This window comes from Macrobrachium rosenbergii, chromosome 42, assembly GCF_040412425.1.
Source record: "Macrobrachium rosenbergii isolate ZJJX-2024 chromosome 42, ASM4041242v1, whole genome shotgun sequence".
NCBI lineage: Eukaryota > Metazoa > Arthropoda > Malacostraca > Decapoda > Palaemonidae > Macrobrachium > Macrobrachium rosenbergii.
Window position 1 is genome coordinate 17575622 of NC_089782.1, and position 23788 is coordinate 17599409.

The 23788-nt window shown below is 34.9% G+C and overlaps 2 protein-coding genes across 2 annotated transcripts in view; both read right to left on the reverse strand.

The window, feature by feature from the left end:
- The window catches only part of LOC136828010 (uncharacterized), a 69829-nt gene extending 58299 nt beyond the window's left edge, over positions 1-11530 (reverse strand). The window contains exons 1-2 of the mRNA XM_067085626.1: positions 11369-11530; positions 9786-9867 (exon numbers count right to left, since the gene is read on the reverse strand). Coding sequence (XP_066941727.1) covers positions 9786-9867; positions 11369-11381 — 95 coding nt within the window. The 5' untranslated portion in view covers positions 11382-11530. The remainder of the gene's footprint in view (positions 1-9785; positions 9868-11368) is intronic.
- The window catches only part of LOC136827750 (putative leucine-rich repeat-containing protein DDB_G0290503), a 187007-nt gene that overhangs the window by 151237 nt on the left and 11982 nt on the right, over positions 1-23788 (reverse strand). The window contains exon 6 of the mRNA XM_067085211.1: positions 23044-23642. Coding sequence (XP_066941312.1) covers positions 23044-23642 — 599 coding nt within the window. The remainder of the gene's footprint in view (positions 1-23043; positions 23643-23788) is intronic.

The following is a 23788-nucleotide window of genomic DNA, read 5'->3' on the forward strand; positions in this document are numbered from 1 at the left end:
TTTTTTACTTTGCATGTTTCATTGTTCACTTTTTATTTAATAATAAATCATATGGGCCAGCCACATAGTCTGTTTATAGATCACATTTTGAGATTGAGGGCATGAATTAAATTATTCGTGTCAGTGGAGGGAAAATTTGTATTTAAGGGCAAATTGTTCTTTTGTAACAGTATATGAAGATTTATAGATTTCCATTCAAGATAAACAAATGAGACCTCTTGTCATTATTAACAAGCAGTCTCATTTGAGTCCGTTATTTATCTTCTGTCTTGTATAACTCTATAGCTTTTTATCTGGGTTAATTCCTTTTCTTTTTTTTCTTATCCATTCTTTTTCCTGTTTGCTTCAGGCCTAGATTAGATAAGTGCATTGGGGTTGCAGTTTCGTTGGGATACTAGTCTTTCATTTTTTTCCTTATTTCAGGAAATGTCAGATGGAACACCAAGGAAGGTTGAGAGAGTTTCAGGATCTTGATATGCAGTGAGTAAAGAGGGTCTAGTGCTGTCTGAGCCTTAATAAACCAGTTCACACACTCTGGAGCTATGTAATGTATATATATATATATATACACATATAGTATATATATATATATATATATATATATATATATATATATATATATATATATATATATATATATGTGTGATGATATGTGTATATATATATATCACACATACACATACATATATATATGTGTGTGTATATCTATATATATATATATATATATATATATATATATATATATATGGTTATTTTTAATGCTCAAATGCATACTGTGTGTGTATATAAAGTATATATAATTTTATAGCCTTCCAGAATTGGCTGTATTTTTGGTGCCTTTCACACCATCCAGAGTTGTCCTGTAATCCTACAGGAGTGAAAAGCATAATTACCAGCCATGCACTCCCCTGCCTTTAGATACGATACATCTGTACCCTAAACCACTGGTTCTTCTTAGTGAAGCTTACTTCCGCTGCAGTAGTAGTCCTCAGTAAATTGAATCTCCTTTATGGCAGTGAAGTGTTGTTGTTGAATGCAAACGAAAGAAAAAGGGTTAAAGCACTTTTAGATGAAAAGGTGAGAAATGCGAAGAAGTGGGAAAAAGTGTTAGGGAAGGTGAAAGGATGGATTAAACTGTTTGTGATGATTCGACCATGTGGAATTATCGGTGGACGATGATAACCGAGTTTAAAGGCGCTATAATTCGGGAATGTGAGGGGTAGGGGGTCAGGGGTGGGAAGAGGAGAGGAAGACAAGGGAAGGGTTAAATAGATGGCTTGAGTATGAGATTGAAAACCAGGTATGGAGTTAGTGCCGTCGGTGCACCTTTTGGGTACTTTGTAGGCAATACTAAAGGGTGTTCGTAGTGTCCTTTCGGTCCATAACTACACCTACTTTTAAAGCTGTTACTTTACATCCATTCCCACTTCCTTTCTTCCATCATGCTGCCCAACATTTCTGACTGTCACTTCTTTGAGCAGCTATGGGATTTTCTACCAGTTTCATCTTTAGATCCTTAAAATTCATCTAATTTTCGGGATTCCTTTATCTTGCTGTCCAATCCATCTAGCCTGCCTCTTTTGACTGTGTTAAGCGCAGGGTGGCTAAAAGTGCCTCAGTGTGTGGTTTTATTTCCCAGATTTCATGATTCATTCGATCTTGTTAGACTGGCATTGAGGGGATTTAATATTCAGGAAGCAGGAGAATCCAGGGAAGGTGGAAGTGTATAGCACAGATGAGTCGTTTTGGGTGGGTTTTGAGGCGGCTAATGTTGTGGAAGTTTTCTGCATAGGGAGTTCATCCATTCTTCAGCAGTTGAACCTATTATTATGGCGTTGATCATTAATAGTGGAAACGGCTAATTGTCGAAAAAGAAACTAGTGGTGTTTCGAAGAATAATGTGGAAGTGTATAGTACACTTGCGTCAATTCTCCAGCAATCAAGACCCTTGACAACACAGAATGTCAAGTTATAGTTAGATAATCGTCAAAAAAATTACTGAGTTAACGGAGAATCTAAATTTTTTCATGTCCTCAGGTAGCCTATATGTAATTTTAATTTCACATTCGACAATCTCGAAAATTGATTCGGCAAGGGATCTGTCGATTTTCGTAATTGCCTTCCCGAGACGCAATGCATTTCAGATTTATATTCTTTTGGAGCTTTTATCAATTCCATTATCGACGATCCTGACGCCAGTGTTCGATTTATTGACATTTCGAGTTGGGATATAAATTTGGGTAATGTTTCTTAACGACATACTAGGAGCTCTCTTATTCCCGGACAGACATCATGACCTTTATTGCGCAGTGACGTATGCCTTCCACACCTCACCTTGAGTCTGGAGTCAGACTTGCCCACAAATCCAAAGCTAATTTCTTTTCATATTTATTTAGAGGGATTTTCTTGGCAATAGATCGTTAGTGCTTAACGCCTGTGCAGATTGCAACGGTTATTCCTTCTGCAGAAAGATAGAAACATTACTTTTAATTTTTTTACTTGTAATAAAGCTCAATTCGAATACTTTTAGCATTCCAGCTCTTCAAAAGGCAACATATGATTCCTCCGAAGCTCAGAATAAGTTGTAGATCTTATGACTCCATACTTCCGTGTCAGGCAAACAATAAACAACGGAAATTGAGAATTGTATTTAAGATAATTATAATGATAATAATTTTAGTTTGAATATATATATAAGTCCACTTTCGTTCACTTGGATTTTTTCGGGTGTTTTTGGTTGATTTTGTTCTTGTGATTTTCGTCATAGATTCTGATTTTTTTCTTCATCCTAGATTCTGGTTTTTATATCAATATCGACACTAATATATTTATGGAAAGCAAAGCATACGTAAACACTGCTACATTAAAAATGCTGGAGACAGTTTTAACCCATTGATCTTTGTAATATATATATATATATATATATATATATATATATATATATATATATATATATATATATATATATATATATATATATATATATAAAATTTCTGTCTCATCAGGATCGAAACCCAGTTCTTTCAATTTGAAAGGCAAGAACGCTGCCAGCAAAGCCACACAAATCATAAAGAAGTTGGAACCAAAGTACACTACACTGTACCTAAGGCTTTACCTGGACAGGCTAACTGCCTTGCATACCACCATGTTTTCCCCAACTTCCCGACACAGCAGTGACCCAACTAACAGCATTTCATTTGAATTATCCCTTCTGAGTAAATATGATCATCCCTTCTAGGTTCCAACTTCTTAATGACTCGTTTTGTTTTGGTCCATGCCCTCCATGCCCTTTCAGGTGAAAGACCTGGTTCCATTCTGATGCTAGTGAGATCTATTTTCTGTGCCACACGTGATTATATGTTGCATATATGTATATGTATATATGTATATACAGGCAGTCGGTTCTGACGGTTTTCAACGATCGATTCTTTCAAATATATTCATCGAAATTATTTCCGAGGATTCTGACGGCGTCAAATGCGCTTCGACCGGTAGGAAGAAATATTCATGGCAGAATAAAATTATTTTTGATGTAAACTCAATAATAATACGGTTACATCGTTCAATGCACCAGAAGGCATTTAGTTTTCTTATGATTTTTGATTTTCGTTGTTCCGGCTTCTGACGATTTTGGAGTTCCGGTCAGAGCGGAAAATACGAGGGGACAATATAATAATATATATAATATATATATATATATATATATATATTTATATAATAAAATATACATATATTAATATTTACATCGTTTTCAATGCACCCAGAGCATTAAAGATATATATATATATATATAAAACCAGAATATATATGTATATATATATATATATATATATATATATATATATATATATATATATATATATATATATATATATATATATATATATATATATATATATATATATATATATATATATATACTATATATATATATATATATATATATATATATATATATATATATATATATATATATATATATATATATATATATATATATATATATATATATATATATATATATATATATATATATATATATATATATATATATATATATATATATATATATATATATATATATATATATATATATATATATATATATATATATATATGTATATATATATATATATATATATATATATATATATATATATATATATATATATATATATATATATATATATATATATATATATATATATATATATATATATATATATATATATATATATATATATATATATATATATATATATATATATATATATATATATAACATATATATATATATATATATATATATATATATATATATATATATATATATATATATATATATATATATATATATATATATATATATATATATATATATATATATATATATATATATATATATATATATATATATATATATATATATATATATATATATATATATATATATATATATATATATATATATATATATATATATATATATATATATATATATATATATATATATATATATATATATATATATATATATATATATATATATATATATATATATATATATATATATATATATATATATATATATATATATATATATATATATATATATATATATATATATATATATATATATATATATATATATATATATATATATATATATATATATATATATATATATATATATATACTATTTATACTATATATATATATACTATATACTATATATATATATATATATATATATATATATATATATATATATATATATATATATATATATATATATATATATATATATATATATATATATATATATATATATATATATATATATATATATACTCTTTCTGTATATATATATATATATATATATATATATATATATATATATATATATATATATATATATATACTATATATATATATATATATATATATATATATATATATATATATATATATATATACTGTATATATATATATATATACATATATATATATAATATATATATATATATATATTCTGTTCGACACTCTCTCTAGTATTTTTAGAAGAATCTGATCAAGAAAACCAAAAAGAAAGAAAGCCAGGAAAAGCTACTCTTGTGAAAAGCAGAGAGGCGAGTTAGTTGTTTCAAAATTAACAGTTCCTAGGAAGCTTGTAAGTTAATCATTAGAGACTCATCCAACAGGAGGTTTTTCAGGGTCACCTCTAGTGAGGGTGTTCTTAACCATTCCTTTTCTCTGTACTATGTATCATAGCGATGTTTTTGTCATTTTCAGACTGCCGGGGTATGGAAGGAGTGCTGTTTCCGAAAACAACAGTGGCTCTCTCCAACCCCGGGTCAAAAAGAGAGAGAACATGGCAGTCCTACAGGGCACACACATGCTTCAGTGCTCCTGGTAATTCTGTCCTTTGTCCCTTTTCGTCTTTTATTTACTAAGTGAATCGACGTTACTCGTTGTTCCAGAATCCTGGACATCCGCTGCAGTGTGCAAGCAGCCTACGTGAATGGTAAGTCTGGAATTGACAAGTATTCGCCGACTGCTGGTATTTCTTCCACTGTACTTCTATTTCCATTTTTCCCCCTTCCTCAGCCACTGACTAGAGATCCTGGTGGAACCATATTTCCTGTATGAAGTCTAGTATATGAAGTATAAACATTATTGCTTGGTGAGATTGCATAAGATATTCCCCTTGCAGTAAGTAGGAATTAGGGAGAGGTCAGGTATAAGTAATACTCAGGCAAGCCTTGGAACCTGATCATACCATTGTTTGGAAGAGGAATAGCCTCTAATATACTTGAATTGCTGACGATAGAGCTGCGAGAATGATCACCCGTTGCATTATAACTGAAGTAGGGGAAATATTACTGCGTCCGAATTTGACTAATTGGCTCAAGTAAATTCCCTCACTGTAACCATGCATTCTTTCTTTTGTTGGGACTGGGTGGTTAATAATGGGTTATTTAATTCATTTGTTCCAGAAATAATCAAATTATTCAATAACATAGTTCTGACTGGTGACCTAATCTAATTAAGTAATTGTCTGTCTGTTGGGGTAACTTTTAGTTTTAATTGACAGGATTACGTGGGTCTTAGGTAGAGTAGGGCTACATAAATTACAGTAATTAATAATTGACTCATCAGCGGAAGGACCCACGTAAAAATATATATAGAATCTACTGGTCACTTTTACAAGATACATATGTAATTGTAATAGCTACAATGCCCTCTTAACTTCGAATTGCTATATATATATATATATATATATATATATATATATATATATATATATATATATATATATATATATATATATATATATATATTTATATATATATATATGTATATATATATATATATATATATATATATATATATATATATATATATATATATATATATATATCATCCTCAGTAGACCATTTTACTTCACATCACATAAACCCACCAAACTTATAAATATAGATAGATATTTAAGGATTATATTTTACGAAAAAGTCGTTTCTCAGTCAAGTTCATTTATGTTCCCAAGTATCCAGAATTTCACATACAAACTAGCCAGGGTTAATTAAGTCTTATGGCCTGTACCCTTCATTAATTTTAATGGGACATTTATCTCCACCTCTTGGGACATATGTACATTTTTTTCGAAATTGGTTTACATCCAAACCGAGGGTAATTAGCGCCATTAAGATGCGTTGCCATGGCTATATACAGCAGTATATATATATATATATATATATATATATATATATATATATATATATATATATATATATATATATATATATATATATATATATATATATATATATATATATATATATATATATATATATATATATATATATATATATATATATATATATATATATAATATAGGTGTTTCGATATTGGAGCCCCCTCCACAGAACAAATGGAAAGTTATGAAGTTTTCTGCTATAGCCTATCTCCAAGAACATTATTTTAAGTTTCTGTTAAGCTATTTTTCATTTTACATTTCTTGTATTTTCAGACTGAGTGATGGAGTTAAATACAGCCATGGCTAACGACTCGGAGGAAATCAGGTGGATTGACCGAATCCGGGCTATAGTCAGAGAGGCCAGGGATGCTGGCACATCCTTCATTTCACGTTCCTGGATAGCTATATACATTAAAAGAGATGAATCCTTTGTTAAAAGAAACTGGAACAAAAATCCATTTGGCTGTCATCGCAAAAGAGTGAGAATCTTGAAGGCCTGAAGTCCTTTCTCAGGAGTCAAAAGACATCATAGCTGAGGCAGAGGGTAGACCAAGAAAGTCTTTACATAAATTGGCATTTGAACTAGGAAACAAAAAGGGGAAAGAAGTTAGTTTATAGTGCTGTATATTGAGTTGAAAAAATCTGTATCAAGCCATTTCATGTTATCAGCAAGCCCAACATCACTCAGCAACAGAGAGAAGACCGTGCATGGTTTTATGGTTCATTTCTTAAAGATTGGGATGAAGCTGACTTTCTTCATTTACACAGTCAGGAAGCCAAATCATAAAAATGACATCATTTGGGGTTGCAAAGTTGGATGATATCAGCGATGACGTGCGCTATCGCCAAGTTACAAAATTTCCTGAATGTTTGGGAATTTTTCTGTTTCACAGTCAAACGGTTAATGTGGATCATCAGAAAGTGGACAGTCATGGAATGGCAAATACTTCAGAGAAACTGTGCTTACTGTTGGCATATTTCCTTTCCTCAAAGATCCTGAAAATGTGTTATCTGTTGAAGAAGTCATATTTTTGCATGATAAGGCACCATGTTTCAAGGCTCTTCAGACACAGGAGCTGCTTTGAAACAGTGGTATCAGTTTCTTCTCGTCAAGTGAATTTCCAGGTAGCTCCCCTGACCTTAATGTGTGAAAAACATTGGTAGTATCTAAAGATCGTGTTGAGCTCAGACAGTGAACTATGATGGTATACCAAGCCTCGACGACCTCTGCGAAGAGAGGTGACCAAGTGCTCAGGGAAATGGAGTTTGAGTCTCAGCTTTTTGGGATTTGCTGAAATCATACCCCTCAGGAATGAGGCTGTGGTACAGGCAGATGGAGGCCACACAAAATATTAAATACTCAGAGAGAAACTTAAATAAATACCTGTTCTGAATTACTTTTGTTTTTGTCCATGTCAATTTTAGTTTATGCTGTAGAGGGGGTTCTAATTTGAAACACCTGTATGTATATATATATGTATGTATATATATATATATATATATATATATATATATATATATATATATATACACTGTATCCACTAGTAGTGGTAATGAGGAACATGAAAAAGATTGAATGCGTACGAAAATACCATCATACCTGGTCATTTCATACAGTATTGGATAGGTTAGTGATGGGCCTTCAGGGCTTTCTGTTCTTGTATTATTGCAAATATAGTAGCAACTACATTGATTAATATTGATAACCGCTTAAAGAGTCAAGGCGATTCCAGTCGAATTTCCTTACGAACTGAGTATATCGGCTGTTCGATATTCCTCTCTATCCTATCCGCACAGGAAGGAAGAAGTAGCCAGTCTTGCCCGTGGACCTTGCCTACCTGCCCTGAAGTTTTAGCGATGTCTACGCTATGAGCACCGTTCCCTTGGTTATTTATGTGCATTTGTGTATGATGATTTATATGAATTGGTATTTTCTGCCGTTGGTCTTTATTCAGTATTATTTTTGGTTTTGTATATTCGCTGGAGGAATGTCATTCGCCATGAAAGTCACTAGCCGCAGGACTGCACTGTATTTCCTGCTCTCTCTTTTATATATAACTTAAGCTTTATCGGTTTGTTCTAATGGTAAAGAATTGTTATTCAAGTAACATAGCGTCTGTTTTATCGTCATCCAGTCATGAGACTGTTATTATTACCATATTACCTTCGTACCCATACCGCCAAAAATGACAGCAATACGTGAGAGTGCGTAGACCGAGTTGTGTTCATTATGCACACTTATAGAGGGGCCAGCGGCAAGAGGCTTTGGCCCCGGGATGGATGGAAGCAAGTCTAAATGTGGGATTTATTACCAACAGACTTTTGTTGTCACACAGAAAAAATGGATACATTGAATTTTATTATTAATGGCTTTATGTCAGTAACTGACGTTATGATTCCCGTATTTACTTGCAAAGCCAGTGTTACAGGGAATATGCGAAATCAGTGATTTCACGAAATCCATATGGAATATGTGAAATGACCAATTCGCTTAGGAACATTTGATCCCCGAGGGCTAGTACTATTTTCATAAGATATTTGCGTATGTTTATATAATTTAAGTTGGGGATTTCGTGTCTTGTGGAAGACAGTATTCATAGCCTTTATTTTGCAGAGATGTCTCCTCTATAATTTTTTTTTTCTGCCCACGTCTTTGTTTTCTGGGCCAAATCCGGGAATCCACACCAAGTCTCTCATTCACTACAACACCTTACTCCCCCGTACCGGCTGCCATAGTGCATGAGCTCGTGTTGGCATAAGGCCGAGCTCATGCACTATGACAGCCAGTGCATGAGCTCGTGCTGCCATAGTGCATGAGCTCGTGCTTGCATAAGGCCGAGCTCATGTACTATGGCAGCCATAGTGCATGAGCTCGTGCTGGCATAAGGCCGAGCTCATGTAGGCTACTATGGCAGCCATAGTGCATGAGCTCGTGCTGGCATAAGGCCGAGCTCATGCACTATGGCAGCCAGTGCTGGCATAAGGCCGGCTTAATCTAAAGCAACAAACTAAGCAAACTCGTCCTCACCTGAATGCCCAGAGTTGCGTCTTCAGGGGCATGAAGTGCCAGGTGTGGGAAATGGCCACTCGCACTTTGTCCACCCAGACCTCTGGAAGTGGACATCAAGCAGGTGATTTGAAGACAAAAATGCTCTTTAAGAGTCTGAAGTTGATGTTGATGCTGTTTATGATGATGTCACTTTGAAATAAAATGTTTCCATAGTAGGGAAAAGTTAATCTTCAAATTGTTCCAAATTTCAGTGATAAAAAAAACAGTAATTTAAAGAAGACAACGGTAACTTCAAAGAAAATTGCAGGTAATTGAAAATAAGCAAGAAATGTTCTTAAAATTGTCGCAGTTTGATATCACGACATTTCAAGGAAATTCCTAACAACTAAATAAAAGTCAATTCGAAAAAGATTGTTGCGTTATTTGTGTCATTAACAAGTGAAAATTTTACAAGGTCATCTTCATATAGCTGCAGTTTACCAAGATAGAAAATTTCATAACAACAAGAAGAAATTAACATTAAAAACTTTAGTTTTTTAAATACATCTTTTTGTGAAGGTACTGACAACAGTAATAAAATTAAAGTAAACTTTAAATTACCGTTGTTTACGGAGACGAACGTTAAAAATTTTTATAACAGAACAAATTGGTCTTAAACATTTGCTGTGTTGTACTGAGTTGAACTTGAAAAGTTTATTGTTACTTTAAAGTGAAATCAAATGAAATTCGAACAGCGGTTTTTTTATAACCTTTCGACCATTTTATTAAAACGTTTATGGGCACCAATTTGGAAGAATGCTTATTTTATACATACATACATACATACATATATACATACATATATATGTGTGTGTGTACATGCATGCATGTTTGTATGCATTTATGTATATATGAATATATTATGCATACAGGTTTCAATTAACTGTAGTAAACCAAGAGAACAAAATGCCCAGTTGCCCCGGTTGATGAAAGTATAACGGAATAGAATATTTTTTTTATAAATGAGAAAATATGGAACCTGAAAAGTTGCCACAGATATATTTTTGCCGCGTGCTTTAATAAAAATATTAAAGATTATCGGAACGTTTGCAAACATTTGCTGTGAAACATTATTAAAGAAATTCCATTCTCAGGTTATCGCTTCTGAATTTTTATATTAGTGTGTGAAAGAGTGGTGTATCAGTAGGAAATAACTGAAGATTTAATAAGTCAAAGGATATGCATAGTATTACGAAATACGCAAACTGTTTGATTGTTTGAATAGAATATGGAACATCAGTAACAGAGAGCAAAGAGCGACTGAAAACTGCTTTATGAGAAGGCTTGCGTGCGGGAAAGATAGTAAAGGTTACACACAAACATATACACGCATGCACACACACAAGCATATATATATGTATATATATATGTGTGTGTGTATACTGTATATACATATATATGTATATATACATATATATATATAAATATATGTATATATATTTTTATTTATATATATATATATATTATATATATATATATATATATATATATATATTATATATATATATACACATACATACATACATACACACATACATACATACAAACGCCATGAACCCTACCTCCCCGTAACATCCAGTCTTTCCCCTCCTGCTTATCGGAGAGGTGAAACAGGGTCCCCCGTGTATGCAGGTAGAAAATCTTGAACCTGGCGCAGAGGGTGACCGAATACACCTGACGGGACCGGCTGAGGACGCCCTGGTAGACGCCCAACGAGTCCAGGGTCCTTTGGCCGTCCTCTTGGAAACGGACCACCTGCACGCCCTCCACTCGGACTGGGGTAGACACATAGACAGCAGTAATTAAAGATTCATTGCGTCAGCTGTATAACGTTATGCTTATATAAGTTCTTTTGATTACGGCCATTAGTGCGTTATTCCTCTACAGATGATGTAATATAATATATATATATATATATATATATATATATATATATATATATATATATATATATATATATATATATATATATATATATATATATATATATATATATATATATATATATATATATATACAGTATAAGTGTGTACTTACATATATATCTTACGTTCAAGGAATTTGAATTTATTATGCTTTAAAATATACATATATATATATATATATATAATATATATATGTGTATATATAATATATATATATATATATATATATATATATATATATATATATATATATATACATATATAGTACTAATATAAACTAAAGTGGCTCCAGAAAATGTTGGCTCTCCAGCACATGTCATGTTTTTTGGAATGAGGTTGTAACCCTACGCATTTTTGCAACCTACTTGCAACCCACTGCAGTTGAACAAGTGCCAGGTACATAATTCAGTTCTTTAAGGTTAAAAGAGGCGCAGAAGTGTTAACGGATCTTTCTTAAGCATTCCGGCTCACCCAGGAATCGAACCCACGACCTTTCGTCGGTGAGCTAGGCGTCTTAAACGTGAGAGAAAAAAATTAGTGCAATATTCGCTACACATTCAACTTCTAATTGCTAATTCAAGCATGAACTCCTTTATAGTCAACCTCCACTGCAGCGTTAATCTGCTTCTTATACCCTCACCGAATGCTTATTAGCAGCTCGTTAAACCTTGTAAAATTACGGTACTTATCCCCGTCTTTTTTTGGCGTTTTTGCCACCTGGATATCGAGGCCATTCCGTTCCAGTACCTTTTCCAGTCTCTTTCCAAAATTTTCTAGATGTTCATCCTCTTCTATGATTCGATATGGATTTTTTGAGGGGAAAAGGCTATACTTTTAATCTCCTGAGAAAGAGGGCAGACGATGAAATAATAAAATTTTGAGAACCAGCATTATAAAACTTTTCGAGTCACCCAAATCGCAGGAGAAAAACGCCTCTACCAATCACCTCAAATATGAGTGCTCTTGTGAATAACACTGCAGCTCAACGGCGTATGCTTATGATTATTTTTAAGTATTACGAAAGTCTTTCAGTTTGTGACCGATTTTTCTTGAAATGTTTAGGAAAACAAACCACCTTTCGTATAACAAACGCTGAAACAAATGGTAGTTATAACCTGGTAGAATTCATTAACAATAAATGAAGTATGAGAATTCTGGAAAAATAGGAGCTGGATTCACGAATAAGTATGGTGTGTTGTCACAGGATTTTCATTTTGGATTAGTAAGCCGTTGCTATGCATTTTGTAAGTTGCAGACAGAACGCAAGGATCTTGGATCCTAAGCTGCGCTGCTTTCTGCATTTTACTCTCGTTTCGCCCGCCTTCCTTTGTTACCTCTTAGCTATCCAGTTTTCCATATTCTACCCTGGCCCAGTTTTCCTCTTGGGACTAGCTCCGAGAGTGTAACATTGGAACTCCGTGGAGTTTTAAATCACTTTTTAACTGGTGTAGCCATTCCGTTAAAAATGATGATAATGTGAAAAAGAATCGAAATGGTAAGTCCCGACCAAATATACTGTTCCGAGATCGTGATACATTATCCTGCGTGCTTATATAGGAACCAGTGTTGAAAGAGGTTGGCCCAGGCTGGAAATCGAAAAGTCTGGTGGCGAAAGAGGTTGGCCCAGGCTGGAAATCGAAAAGTCTGGTGGCGAAAGAGGTTGGCCCAGTCTGGAAATCGAAAAGTCTGGTGGCGAAAGAGGTTGGCCCAGTCTGGAAATCGAAAAGTCTGGTGGCGAAAGAGGTTGGCCCAGTCTGGAAATCGAAAAGTCTGGTGGCGAAAGATCAGTCTGGAAATCGAAAAGTCTGGTGGCGAAAGAGGTTGGCCCAGTCTGGAAATCGAAAAGTCTGGTGGCGAAAGTGGTTGGCCCAGTCTGGAAATCGAAAAGTCTGGTGGCGAAAGAGGTTGGCCCAGTCTGGAAATCGAAAAGTCTGGTGGCGAAAGAGGTTGGCCCAGGCTGGAAATCGAAAAGTCTGGACATGGGGCTTGATACCCATAAACTCTCATGGTTATAGAAAAACATATTCGTACACACTGCATTTTACATAGTAAGACTTGCCTGATCCTGGTCTGCATATTTGAATTCCGCACTGACAGCACATACTTCGAAGATATTATTGTCCGAGAGTTTGACTAAGTTTGAAAGGTTAAAGGACATTTGCCCATCATTACCATCCTTCTCATTTATTAGAAATACGGTCTTTTTAATCGCTTCCTTCTAAAAGGCGGTTCATTTTACCGCATCGTTGGGCGTTGGATCCCTCGTTTTCTCGTATCCCATACAACTCTGATGGCTCCGCCTTTCACGCTTTCTTTTTTACGGGCATTGAAGCAAGTCAATCCCCGTAAGAGGGTTGTGCAGACAGTGAATCTTAAACGATGCACTGTAGCCGCTACGTGAAGTCCTTGGCAGCGTCTCTTCGACCCCTAGTTGCAACCCCTTTCATTCATTTTACCGAACCTCCGTTCATATACTCGTTCTTCCATCTTGTTTTCCATTCCTAACAATTTGTTCATAGTGCAACTGCAAGTTCTTCCTCCTGTTACACTTTTCAGACCTTTTTACTCTCAATTTCCCTTTCAGCCCTGAGTGACCCCATAGGTACCAGCGCTTGGCCTTTGGCCAAAATCTTATGTTCCATTCCATAGCTAGTCAATGAACGATTTGATTGCCTTTTTATAACAGAAACGTACGCACATTTTATATGCCAATTTAACCTGATTGTAATGTCTCCGTCCTTGAGAGTAAAGCGGAAATCGTTCAAAGAAAGCAAACCCAATTCACCAATTATTCAGCATTTTATCATTCCAGTTTTTCGGGCATTTTTGATACTCGTCGGAATCCGTTACTCGTTTGTCCTTATTGGCGTCCCGACTTTCGGCTGTTTTAGCGCCAGTAAATCTTAGATCTGCGTTCGTTTAAATTTTGTTCAGTATGAGAAAGCAGTTCTGTGAAAGCGGTAGGTCTGGCCGCCTGCAATCACTGAACGCAGTTGGGCTTTTCACAAAGAATCGATAGAGGTTGCTCAGAAGGATTCTACCACTCGTCGAAGTTACACAGATGTGGTAATTAGGTCTTAATTGCCAGTCGAAGTTTATTTATTGAGATATCATAAATATGTTTTAGTTTTATAATGTATTCAATCAGTATCGGTTCATTTCAGCATTTATATCGACTTGCAAGTAGTCTCATAGAATTTCCCGTTTTAACCAAAATTTTATCACTGATTTTTTAAGTATAGAGGAAATTGTCACTAGTAAGATAATATGAATGGACCTCGTGGTAACATCCTAACTTACCAGCGAACTATGTAAATTTGTGAAGATTTATATATATATATATATATATATATATATATATATATATATATATATATGTATAATATATAGATATATATATATATATATATATATATATATATATATATATATATATATATATATATATATATATATATATATATATCGTAGTTTCCTCTAAAAAGGTTGACTTTTCGAGAAGAAGCAACCCGGTATTCTTCGCCACACTGATGAATCGTGGAAGAGATCCTTGTACAGAAAGCTTCACCACTAATCGCTACATACTCCTACACCGAAGGCTCATCAACGACATTAATAACCCCATTACATGCATTGCGTCATTTACCTTTATCGTGCACACACCTTTCCAGTACTTCTTTCAAACCATCTATCCAGCCATTTTTAGGTCTTCTTCTCCTCTTCCCTTGTGGCCCTTCCAAATCATACGCTCTTGCCACCGATATATCTCCCATTCTTCCCATATGACCAAACCATCTCAAAACACGTTCATCTTACATAACATTTATATAACCTCTTAGAATATCAGTATCTTTCACTTTCATTTCTTTTTAAACCCCCGTGGGGGATAGTGCCGTCAGTGGTGCACTCTAGGCATCACTTGAGGTTCTTTGCGGTGTCCCTTCGACCCCTACCTGCAATCTCTTTCATTCTTTTTACTGTACCTCTGTTCATATTCTCTCTTCCATCTTACTTTCCACACTCTCCTGACAATAATCACTTAGGGCTCTTTGCAGCATCCCCTCAGCCCCTAGAGGCAACTCCTTTCATTCCCTTTATTGTACCTCTGTTCATATTCTCTTTCTTCCATCTTATTTTCCACCTTCTCCTGACAGTTATTTCACAGTGCAACTGCGAGGTTTTCCTCCTGTTACACCTTCAAAACCTCTTTACTCTCAGTTTCCCTTTCATCGCTGAATGACCTCATAGACCCCAGGCCTTGGCCATTGGCCTAAATTTTATATTCCATTCCATTTCTTTTTAAGCCACATATATCAGCAAACAAGTTCAACCCATCAGTTTCAACCTTTTCTTTCGACAACTCCACTTCACTGTCATGAAGCTTTAACTCTGCAATCCCTTTATTCATCCTACCGCGGTTCCCAAAGATATTTCAAGTCTCGTCCCAGATTTTGGACACACCCTTCTGCCTTCCTTGCTACACTTATAGTGTGATTGACCTCGTTTCTCATCCTAATATAATGCTTTTGATGCTACCCTCTAAAAAGCGGTGAACAGCGCTTGATGTTTGCTTAAATATATGAATGTTTGTATGTATGCATATGTGTCTTGAGTGTATGTAGATTTAATGATAAAAATTTAAGATACGAATTAATATGCCATGTATTCGTACATTAGAATACGAGAAACGCCTCTTCAGAGGCTGAGAAATGATCTCTCACCACCCAGCAGCTATTCTATGCTTCTGTTTGATAAAAAAAAAAATAGATAAAAATAACTTGTTTTCCTTTGTAAATCACTGTTTATTCGTATTATTCTTGCAAAAAACCATCATAATATTACGTACCATTCCGCAGAGGTATTGAGGCCCAGAAGGTGAAGAGTATGACGTTGGCTGCTGTTCTCATCGCAGTGTCGAAGCTGTCAGACGTCGATCTTTTTCTGTCTCAAGTCCGAAGGCGGACGGTGGCGGTTTCACGTCGATCCGACGGTGTCAAGGTGAGTGCCTGACTTTTCTTTGCTTACGTGAAAGGAGGCTCTGGTGAGTTTTTTTTTTTTGGGGGTTGGTGGTAGTGGTGTATTGGGGATTCAGTGGGCCCCGTTTTTTCGTGGAGGTCTTTGGTTTGGAAGGAATTGTGGGGCAGTGAAGGAAGAAGAAAATGATGGGGGAAGATCGAAGGAATATATATATATATATATATATATATATATATATATATATATATATATATATATATTATATATATATATATATATATATATATATATATATATATATATATATATATATATATATATATAGATAGATAGATAGATAGATAGATAGATAGATAGATAGATAGATAGATACATAACATAACCACCAAAGCCCTAGCATCATATTAAATGTTTCAAATTTCGAGAAAGAAAAATTATGCTTTTACTGCTTAACCTATCGCAAAATTGTCAATATTTTTAAGCTTAAAGAATATGCAACTTAGAGTCAAAATTATATGAATTATTCTAAACTCCCTCTGATTTTCTGTTTAAATTTGAAAGTGTAGCAGCGGATTGCCAATCTTTTGAGTATGTTAAAACAGAGCCGTTGGTCCAAAATTATATATATAGTTATACAATTTATTATATATATTTATACAATTATATTATATATGTGTATATATATATTATATATAATATATACATATATATATATATATGAATATATTAAATATATATATATAGTATATACATATATATATATATGAATATATTAAATATATATATATATATATATATATATATATATATATATATATATATATTTATATATATATATATATATTTATATATATAAAATTTTTGGACCAACGGCTTTTTTTTAACAATTTCAAAAGATTGGCAACCCGCTGCTACACTTTCAAATTTAAACAGAAAATCAGAGGGAGTTTAGAATAATTCAAATCATTTTGAGTCTCAGTCGCATATTCTTTAAGCAAAAAGATCTTGACAATTTTGCGGTAGATTAAGCAGTGAAAGCATAATTTTTCTTTCTCGAAATTCGAAACATTTAATGTGATGCTTTCACTTGGGTGGTTGTGTATTTGCCAAAGCCTCTCTCGATGATTCAGATATTCCCAGACTTTATGATCCGGGATCCCCCAAGAAAATATTTTTGGCCTCCGGTAAACATTTTGTGAACTCCCTCTCCCCCCACCCACCCCTAGAAATCATTTTATGACCCTCTGAAACCATATTGCGACCCCCAACATTTTTTCCATCCCACCGACAACATTTTGCAGCCTCCAGAAAAGATTGTTGGAACCGATCCCCTCCCCGCCTCGAGCATTTTATGACCTCTTACGCCATATTGTGGTCCCCCAAAAGTTTTCTTTCCGCCACCTTAAAATATTTCACGACCCCCTGAAAACAGTTTACAATAATAAAACAAATTTTTTGGACCCCTGGGAACAGTTTGCGACCCACGAGAAAACATTTCTCAACCCCCTGGAAACAGTTTGTAACCCCCTGTAAACAGTTAGCGACCCTCAAGAAAACATTTAGTGACCCACTGGAAACAGGTGACGAACCTCAAAAAGAAATTTGCAATACCCGGAAACAGTTGGCAACTGTTAAGAAAATATCTCTCGACCCCCCTGGAAACGGTGGGTGACCCTCAAGGAAACATTTTGCGACCCCCGGAAACAGTTTGCAACCTTCAAGTAAACATTTCTCGACCCCCTGTAAATAGTTTATAACCCTTAATAAGACATTTCACGACCCCTGTAAACAGTTTGCAACCTCCAAGAAAACATTTCTTGACCCCCTCTAAATAGTTTGCAACCCTCGAGAAAACATTTCTCGACTCCTTGCAAACATGTTTACGACCCTCAAGAAAACATTTAGCAGTCCCTTTAGGGGAATATATTGCTTCACGTGATTGAAATATTATATACATATCAGTTCTCTTAATGGATGTTGATGCGGATGTGTTTCCTTCACAGTTCATTGATTCTTTGAAATGTTTTCCTTTCTGTCAGTTAACAAACATTATTTTTTAGTTTGACTTTTACTCAGTTATATGTTTTATCATTATAAATCCACCCAAAAATGAACTATTCCTTCATTTGTACAGAGCAGAATGTCCTAAAGAGAGTGGGACACAATGTTTGAGAATTCAAAAGTATAAATAGAAGAAATTGAAATTCCAATTTTACATTGGACTGTGGCTTTTCGAACATCTTTGTGACCTAGTGCCGCTGCCAAGGCATGTTGCCATGCCCAGTAATGGCCATGGAATCCTGAGTTTCAACGCTGACAGACATTCTTTTGTACTCACCAATCTATACACTGACTTATTACTTAAATCAAACCCATTTGGTGTAAACAACATACAAGTTATATAGTTACGAATAATCATGTTTCATCTCACTTTTAGAATAAAAAATAAAATGATTATTTGATTCAAATTTATCTGGCTTTGCGTGGCAGTCGTGAAATGTATCGTGACCGATAATACCGATATTACACGATATAACTCGGAAGAAATTCAGTGTCGATAATCGGCATCGTATTGGAAAACCAAATTGAATTTGCATATCGAAATGTCATCCTAAGTGCGTTTTGTAACTTATAACCAATTACTCTTTCGTTTTACAATCCTTTTAGTTTTCTGTAAAAGAAAACTATTGAGATGGCTTTGTCTGTTCGTCGGCACATTTCTGTCCGCCCTCAGATCTTTAAAAACTACTAAGGCTAGAGGGCTGCAAATTGTTATGTTGATCAGCCACCTTCCAATTATGAAACATACCAAATTGCAGCTCTCTAGCCTCAGTAGTTATTTTATTTAACGTTAAAGTTAGCCATATACGTGCGTCTGGCACCGCTATCGGTGCCAACAACACAGGCCACCACGGGGCCGTGGCTGAGAGTTTCGTACAGCATTATACGCTGTACAGAAACTCGATTGCGCCAAAGAAACTTCGGCGCCTTATTTACTTGTTTTTTTTTCTACGAATTTAATCCATGGGGCTAGCAGCCTCATTCCCAAAACCTACAGAATCATTCAGTTGTAGATGTCGATTTTAAATCAGTTGTCGAAGATAAATTGGTTGGTTTAGATGAAGTCGGCCCTATGCCAGCACGGACTTTTGTCCAGTGGATATGTATGGTAAGATGAAGAAGAAGGAGAGTGGCGGCGTTAACCCCTGGACTAGCACCAACCAACCGAAACACAGTGGATATGAGAAATTTGGGAATAAAAAAAAAAAAAAAAATTTTTTTCCTTATAAATAACGTGAGATTTATTGGTCACATTCGCAGATTGAAATGAAATTGAAGACAATACAAAAGAGTTTTGCCTTGGACACTGAAATCCCTTGAAAACGCAAATACGAAATGGACTGAAGACTCCTTATCCCCGCCGAGCTTCGAATCAGGGTAGTGAGGAGAAATGGCAAGAGGAAAACATTGCGTTTCCTCACTCCTCAAATCAGAACATGGAAATTTCGTCAGAATATTTTGTCTTGAGAAACGAATTATTATTATTATTATTATTATTATTATTATTATTATTATTATTATTATTATTATTATTATTATTATTATTGCTAATAAATTCAGAATCTCGTGAAAAACAGTTTGTGTAATAAAAATCCACAATTGTTACTGTGTAAAAGACAAAACTCACCAGTGTTTACATTACACATTATTGTTATTATTATTATTATTATTATTAATTTATTATTATTATTATTATTATTATTATTATTATTATTATTATTATTATTATTATTATTATTATTATTATTATTATTATTATTATTATTATTATAAAAAGTGGGGAATGTAACGAAGGATAAAATAAACAATTTTGTCCAGTGATATGAAAACTTTTACAGAAAGTAAGATTATTATATTATTAGTATTGAAGCATATACTTCTACATGATCTTATTCAGTAAGGTCATCACCAAGGCAAGTTACCACAAAATAATGTTCCCATGTGTGTTAAAAAAACGCATAGTGGAGAGAAGCTGAAGTACAGTACAAGTTAAGAAAATAAGTAAATCAAATAACAAAATGAATATGTGATAAATTGGACAGCAGTTGGAAAGATGGGAAGAATCCGAGTTATTTAAACTACCGTTACTTTAAAGAACTGTAGAGGAGGGGCCTCGGATTGGGTATAAGGCCTTTTGAAGGTTACATAGAATAGTTTATTCCCGGGAGCGCGGGTTCCTGGGTAACTCACAGCCAGCGTTCTTGGCCCACCTGACAAAAATGGCATTAGATACCATGTTATTTTATCAGTGAAAATGCTATATGCAGTAGAAATGTGTAGCATGAATGGAGAATGATCCAAACAGCATGGATACAGTATGAATAGGAATACAGTTTGCAGTGTCTGCTGAATTTGTATCGTAAATTGCAATTATGTTATAATAAAACTCACGTACACATAACGTCAATATTATGGCAACATAAGAGACGGTCGACACGGCAAGTCCCGACCGTATTTTTAACGGTACGTACCATCTTTAAGGTTGACCAATAGTTTTTTTTTTTTTTTTTTTTTTTTTTTTAGCTGACGGTAAATATGTACAGGCGATACCATTGAAGATCATCGTGACTGGTCGCTGGTGGTGCTCAGCACCCGCCAGAGATGACAGTGATGTCGGCTGCTGAACTTTACCTTAAAAAAATAATGTCTCGGCCTGCATGCTTATAAAAGGGGTAGTGGTGGGAGGGGCTGAGCCCTACTTGGACAACAGCGAGTCTTATAACTTTAGAATTTTTTACATGCAACCATACTTACACGTTAATAAATATATATATATATATATATATATATATATTATATATATATATATATATATATATATATATATATATGAATACACATTGCTTTTTACTATACTGTATCGATTTATTTTCTTATGAATACTGTAGTGATCACGATTGTCAGAGCGAAGTTGTCTCCACAAAATTCGGGATCCCTAGAGTGGGATCGTATTCTGTGGTGGCCTGTCTGACACGCGCCACCCAATTTGGGCACTTTGCCCAGGGATTGGGACAGACTTTCTAAGTCTTCCCTTCGAGTGGATGTTGGCGTTTTCTAGTATTTGGCTTTAGATTTTTTTTTTTTTTTTTTTTACTGGTTTGGGAATTTCATGCCATATTTACTGTTCATTGTGTTGGCGGGGAGAAACATAAACACTGTCGTGTTGTTGCATAGCTTCCTTGAGATTCAGCCTTTGTCATATTTTTCCTATGAGAGAGAGAGAGAGAGAGAGAGAGAGAGAGAGAGAGAGAGAGAGAGAGAGAGAGAGAGAGACTCAGCTCCATGTCTTTCCACTGCTTACCAATGTTTTAAATTCTAGTCACACATATGTTTATTTATCTACACATTGGATTATTTTATGGTTAATTGCTATATGTTAAAAATTATTATGTATAATCATTGTACGTTTTGTTAGTTGTTGTCGGTTATGCATATTCTGTGTATGTATTGCACAAATTACTCATTTATATTACAATCCTCTTTATTGCCTATTCTTTTCTGTTGTCCCTTTCATAAGAATGATTGCACAAAATATATAATGATACTAATCATAATGAACCTCAAGAAAAAATCCTGTTTTCTTTGCCTGTCACTTTCCTTGGTCAAATGGCCACTTCAGAACTAACTTTGTTTTTCATACATTACATAAAGGAGCAGTTCCAGACGCTGGTTGAAATGGCTTCGTAAGGCACTCATTAAGTATCCGGTATGTCATATCAGTCACTGACCGCTAGTTAGATTTTGAATGTTATCTTGCAAATCTCTTCCAGTCACCAACAAATGATATAACTCAGTTACTGGCTAGTGATCCTATTCCAGTCACTGATTGATGGTTCCGGTCCCGTGTACTGACTGGTAATTCCTGCCCAGTCGCTGGCTGGTTTTTTTTTAATTCTTATCATTGACTGGTAAATCTATTTTCGTAATTGAGTTTCAGTCTGTAAGAAGTGATTCTATTTAATCACGGCTGAAGATTTTGTTCCTGTCACTGGGTGGCGATTTAGTTTCAGTCACAACTGATGGTTCCATTCCAATCATTGACCAGTGATTGCATTCCAGTCACTTGACTTCTGATTCCATTCCGTTCACTAAATAGCAGTTTCATTCCTCTCCAATGATTGATGATTTCATTCCAGCCACTGACTAGTGTTCCTTTTGTGTCAGTAACTATTGGTTGCTTTCCAGTCACTGACTGGTAGTTCCATTCCAGTCTCTAACTATTAAACCTATTCACTGGCTTACGGCAACTGTCTGACTTGAAAAGGTGAGAATTATTGAAAGTTACCGACTGAGGATCCACTGGGCAGAACTACCCCACAATCGGAAACGAAGACCCTCATCTGGTAACCAAGCTCGTTTATGGAACGAATCACCCTCCCAAAGTCGTCCATGCCCTCCTGGACGCGCCCGAAGGACTGGTCGCAAGGGAAGTTCTCGATGTGGCTCAGCCGGATGTAGAACTGCGCACCCAGATCGTCTTCCTCTTCGTGGTTTCCCACCAAAGTACCCGCCTCGCAGGACGTGTCCTCCTCGTCTTTACCCTCTTGGGACACCCCGGGCACGACCGCCTTCCCCCGGTCGCCGAAGTCGCCGAAGCGGACCTGGCGGATGGGGGCGCCGAACTTAAACGGCACCGACACCTTAGCCCCCAGATACGAAGAGGGGCCCAGCTCCCCCGTGCACAGATACAGGAACTGCTGGCTCCTGAGTTCGTTCCTATAGAGGCGCACGTAGAGTCGGGCTATCGCCGGGGCGAGGTCAACTTGGCCCATCGGGGTGCCCCAGTTGTCGTAACGCATGAAGGACTTCTGACTCGTCACTTCGATAAACGCCAGGGTGGAGGTCGGGTCCGTGGAGCTCAGACCACTGAACTGCAAAGCGAAGTGGCGAATGTTCGTTATTTACACAGTTTAAAGTGTATGTGTCTTCGGGAGTTAACAGTGCATGCGTGGGCGGGTTTATTTATTATCTTCTCTTTCGTAAGTTTCCCTCCTTTTTCGCATTTGGTCATTATGTTCC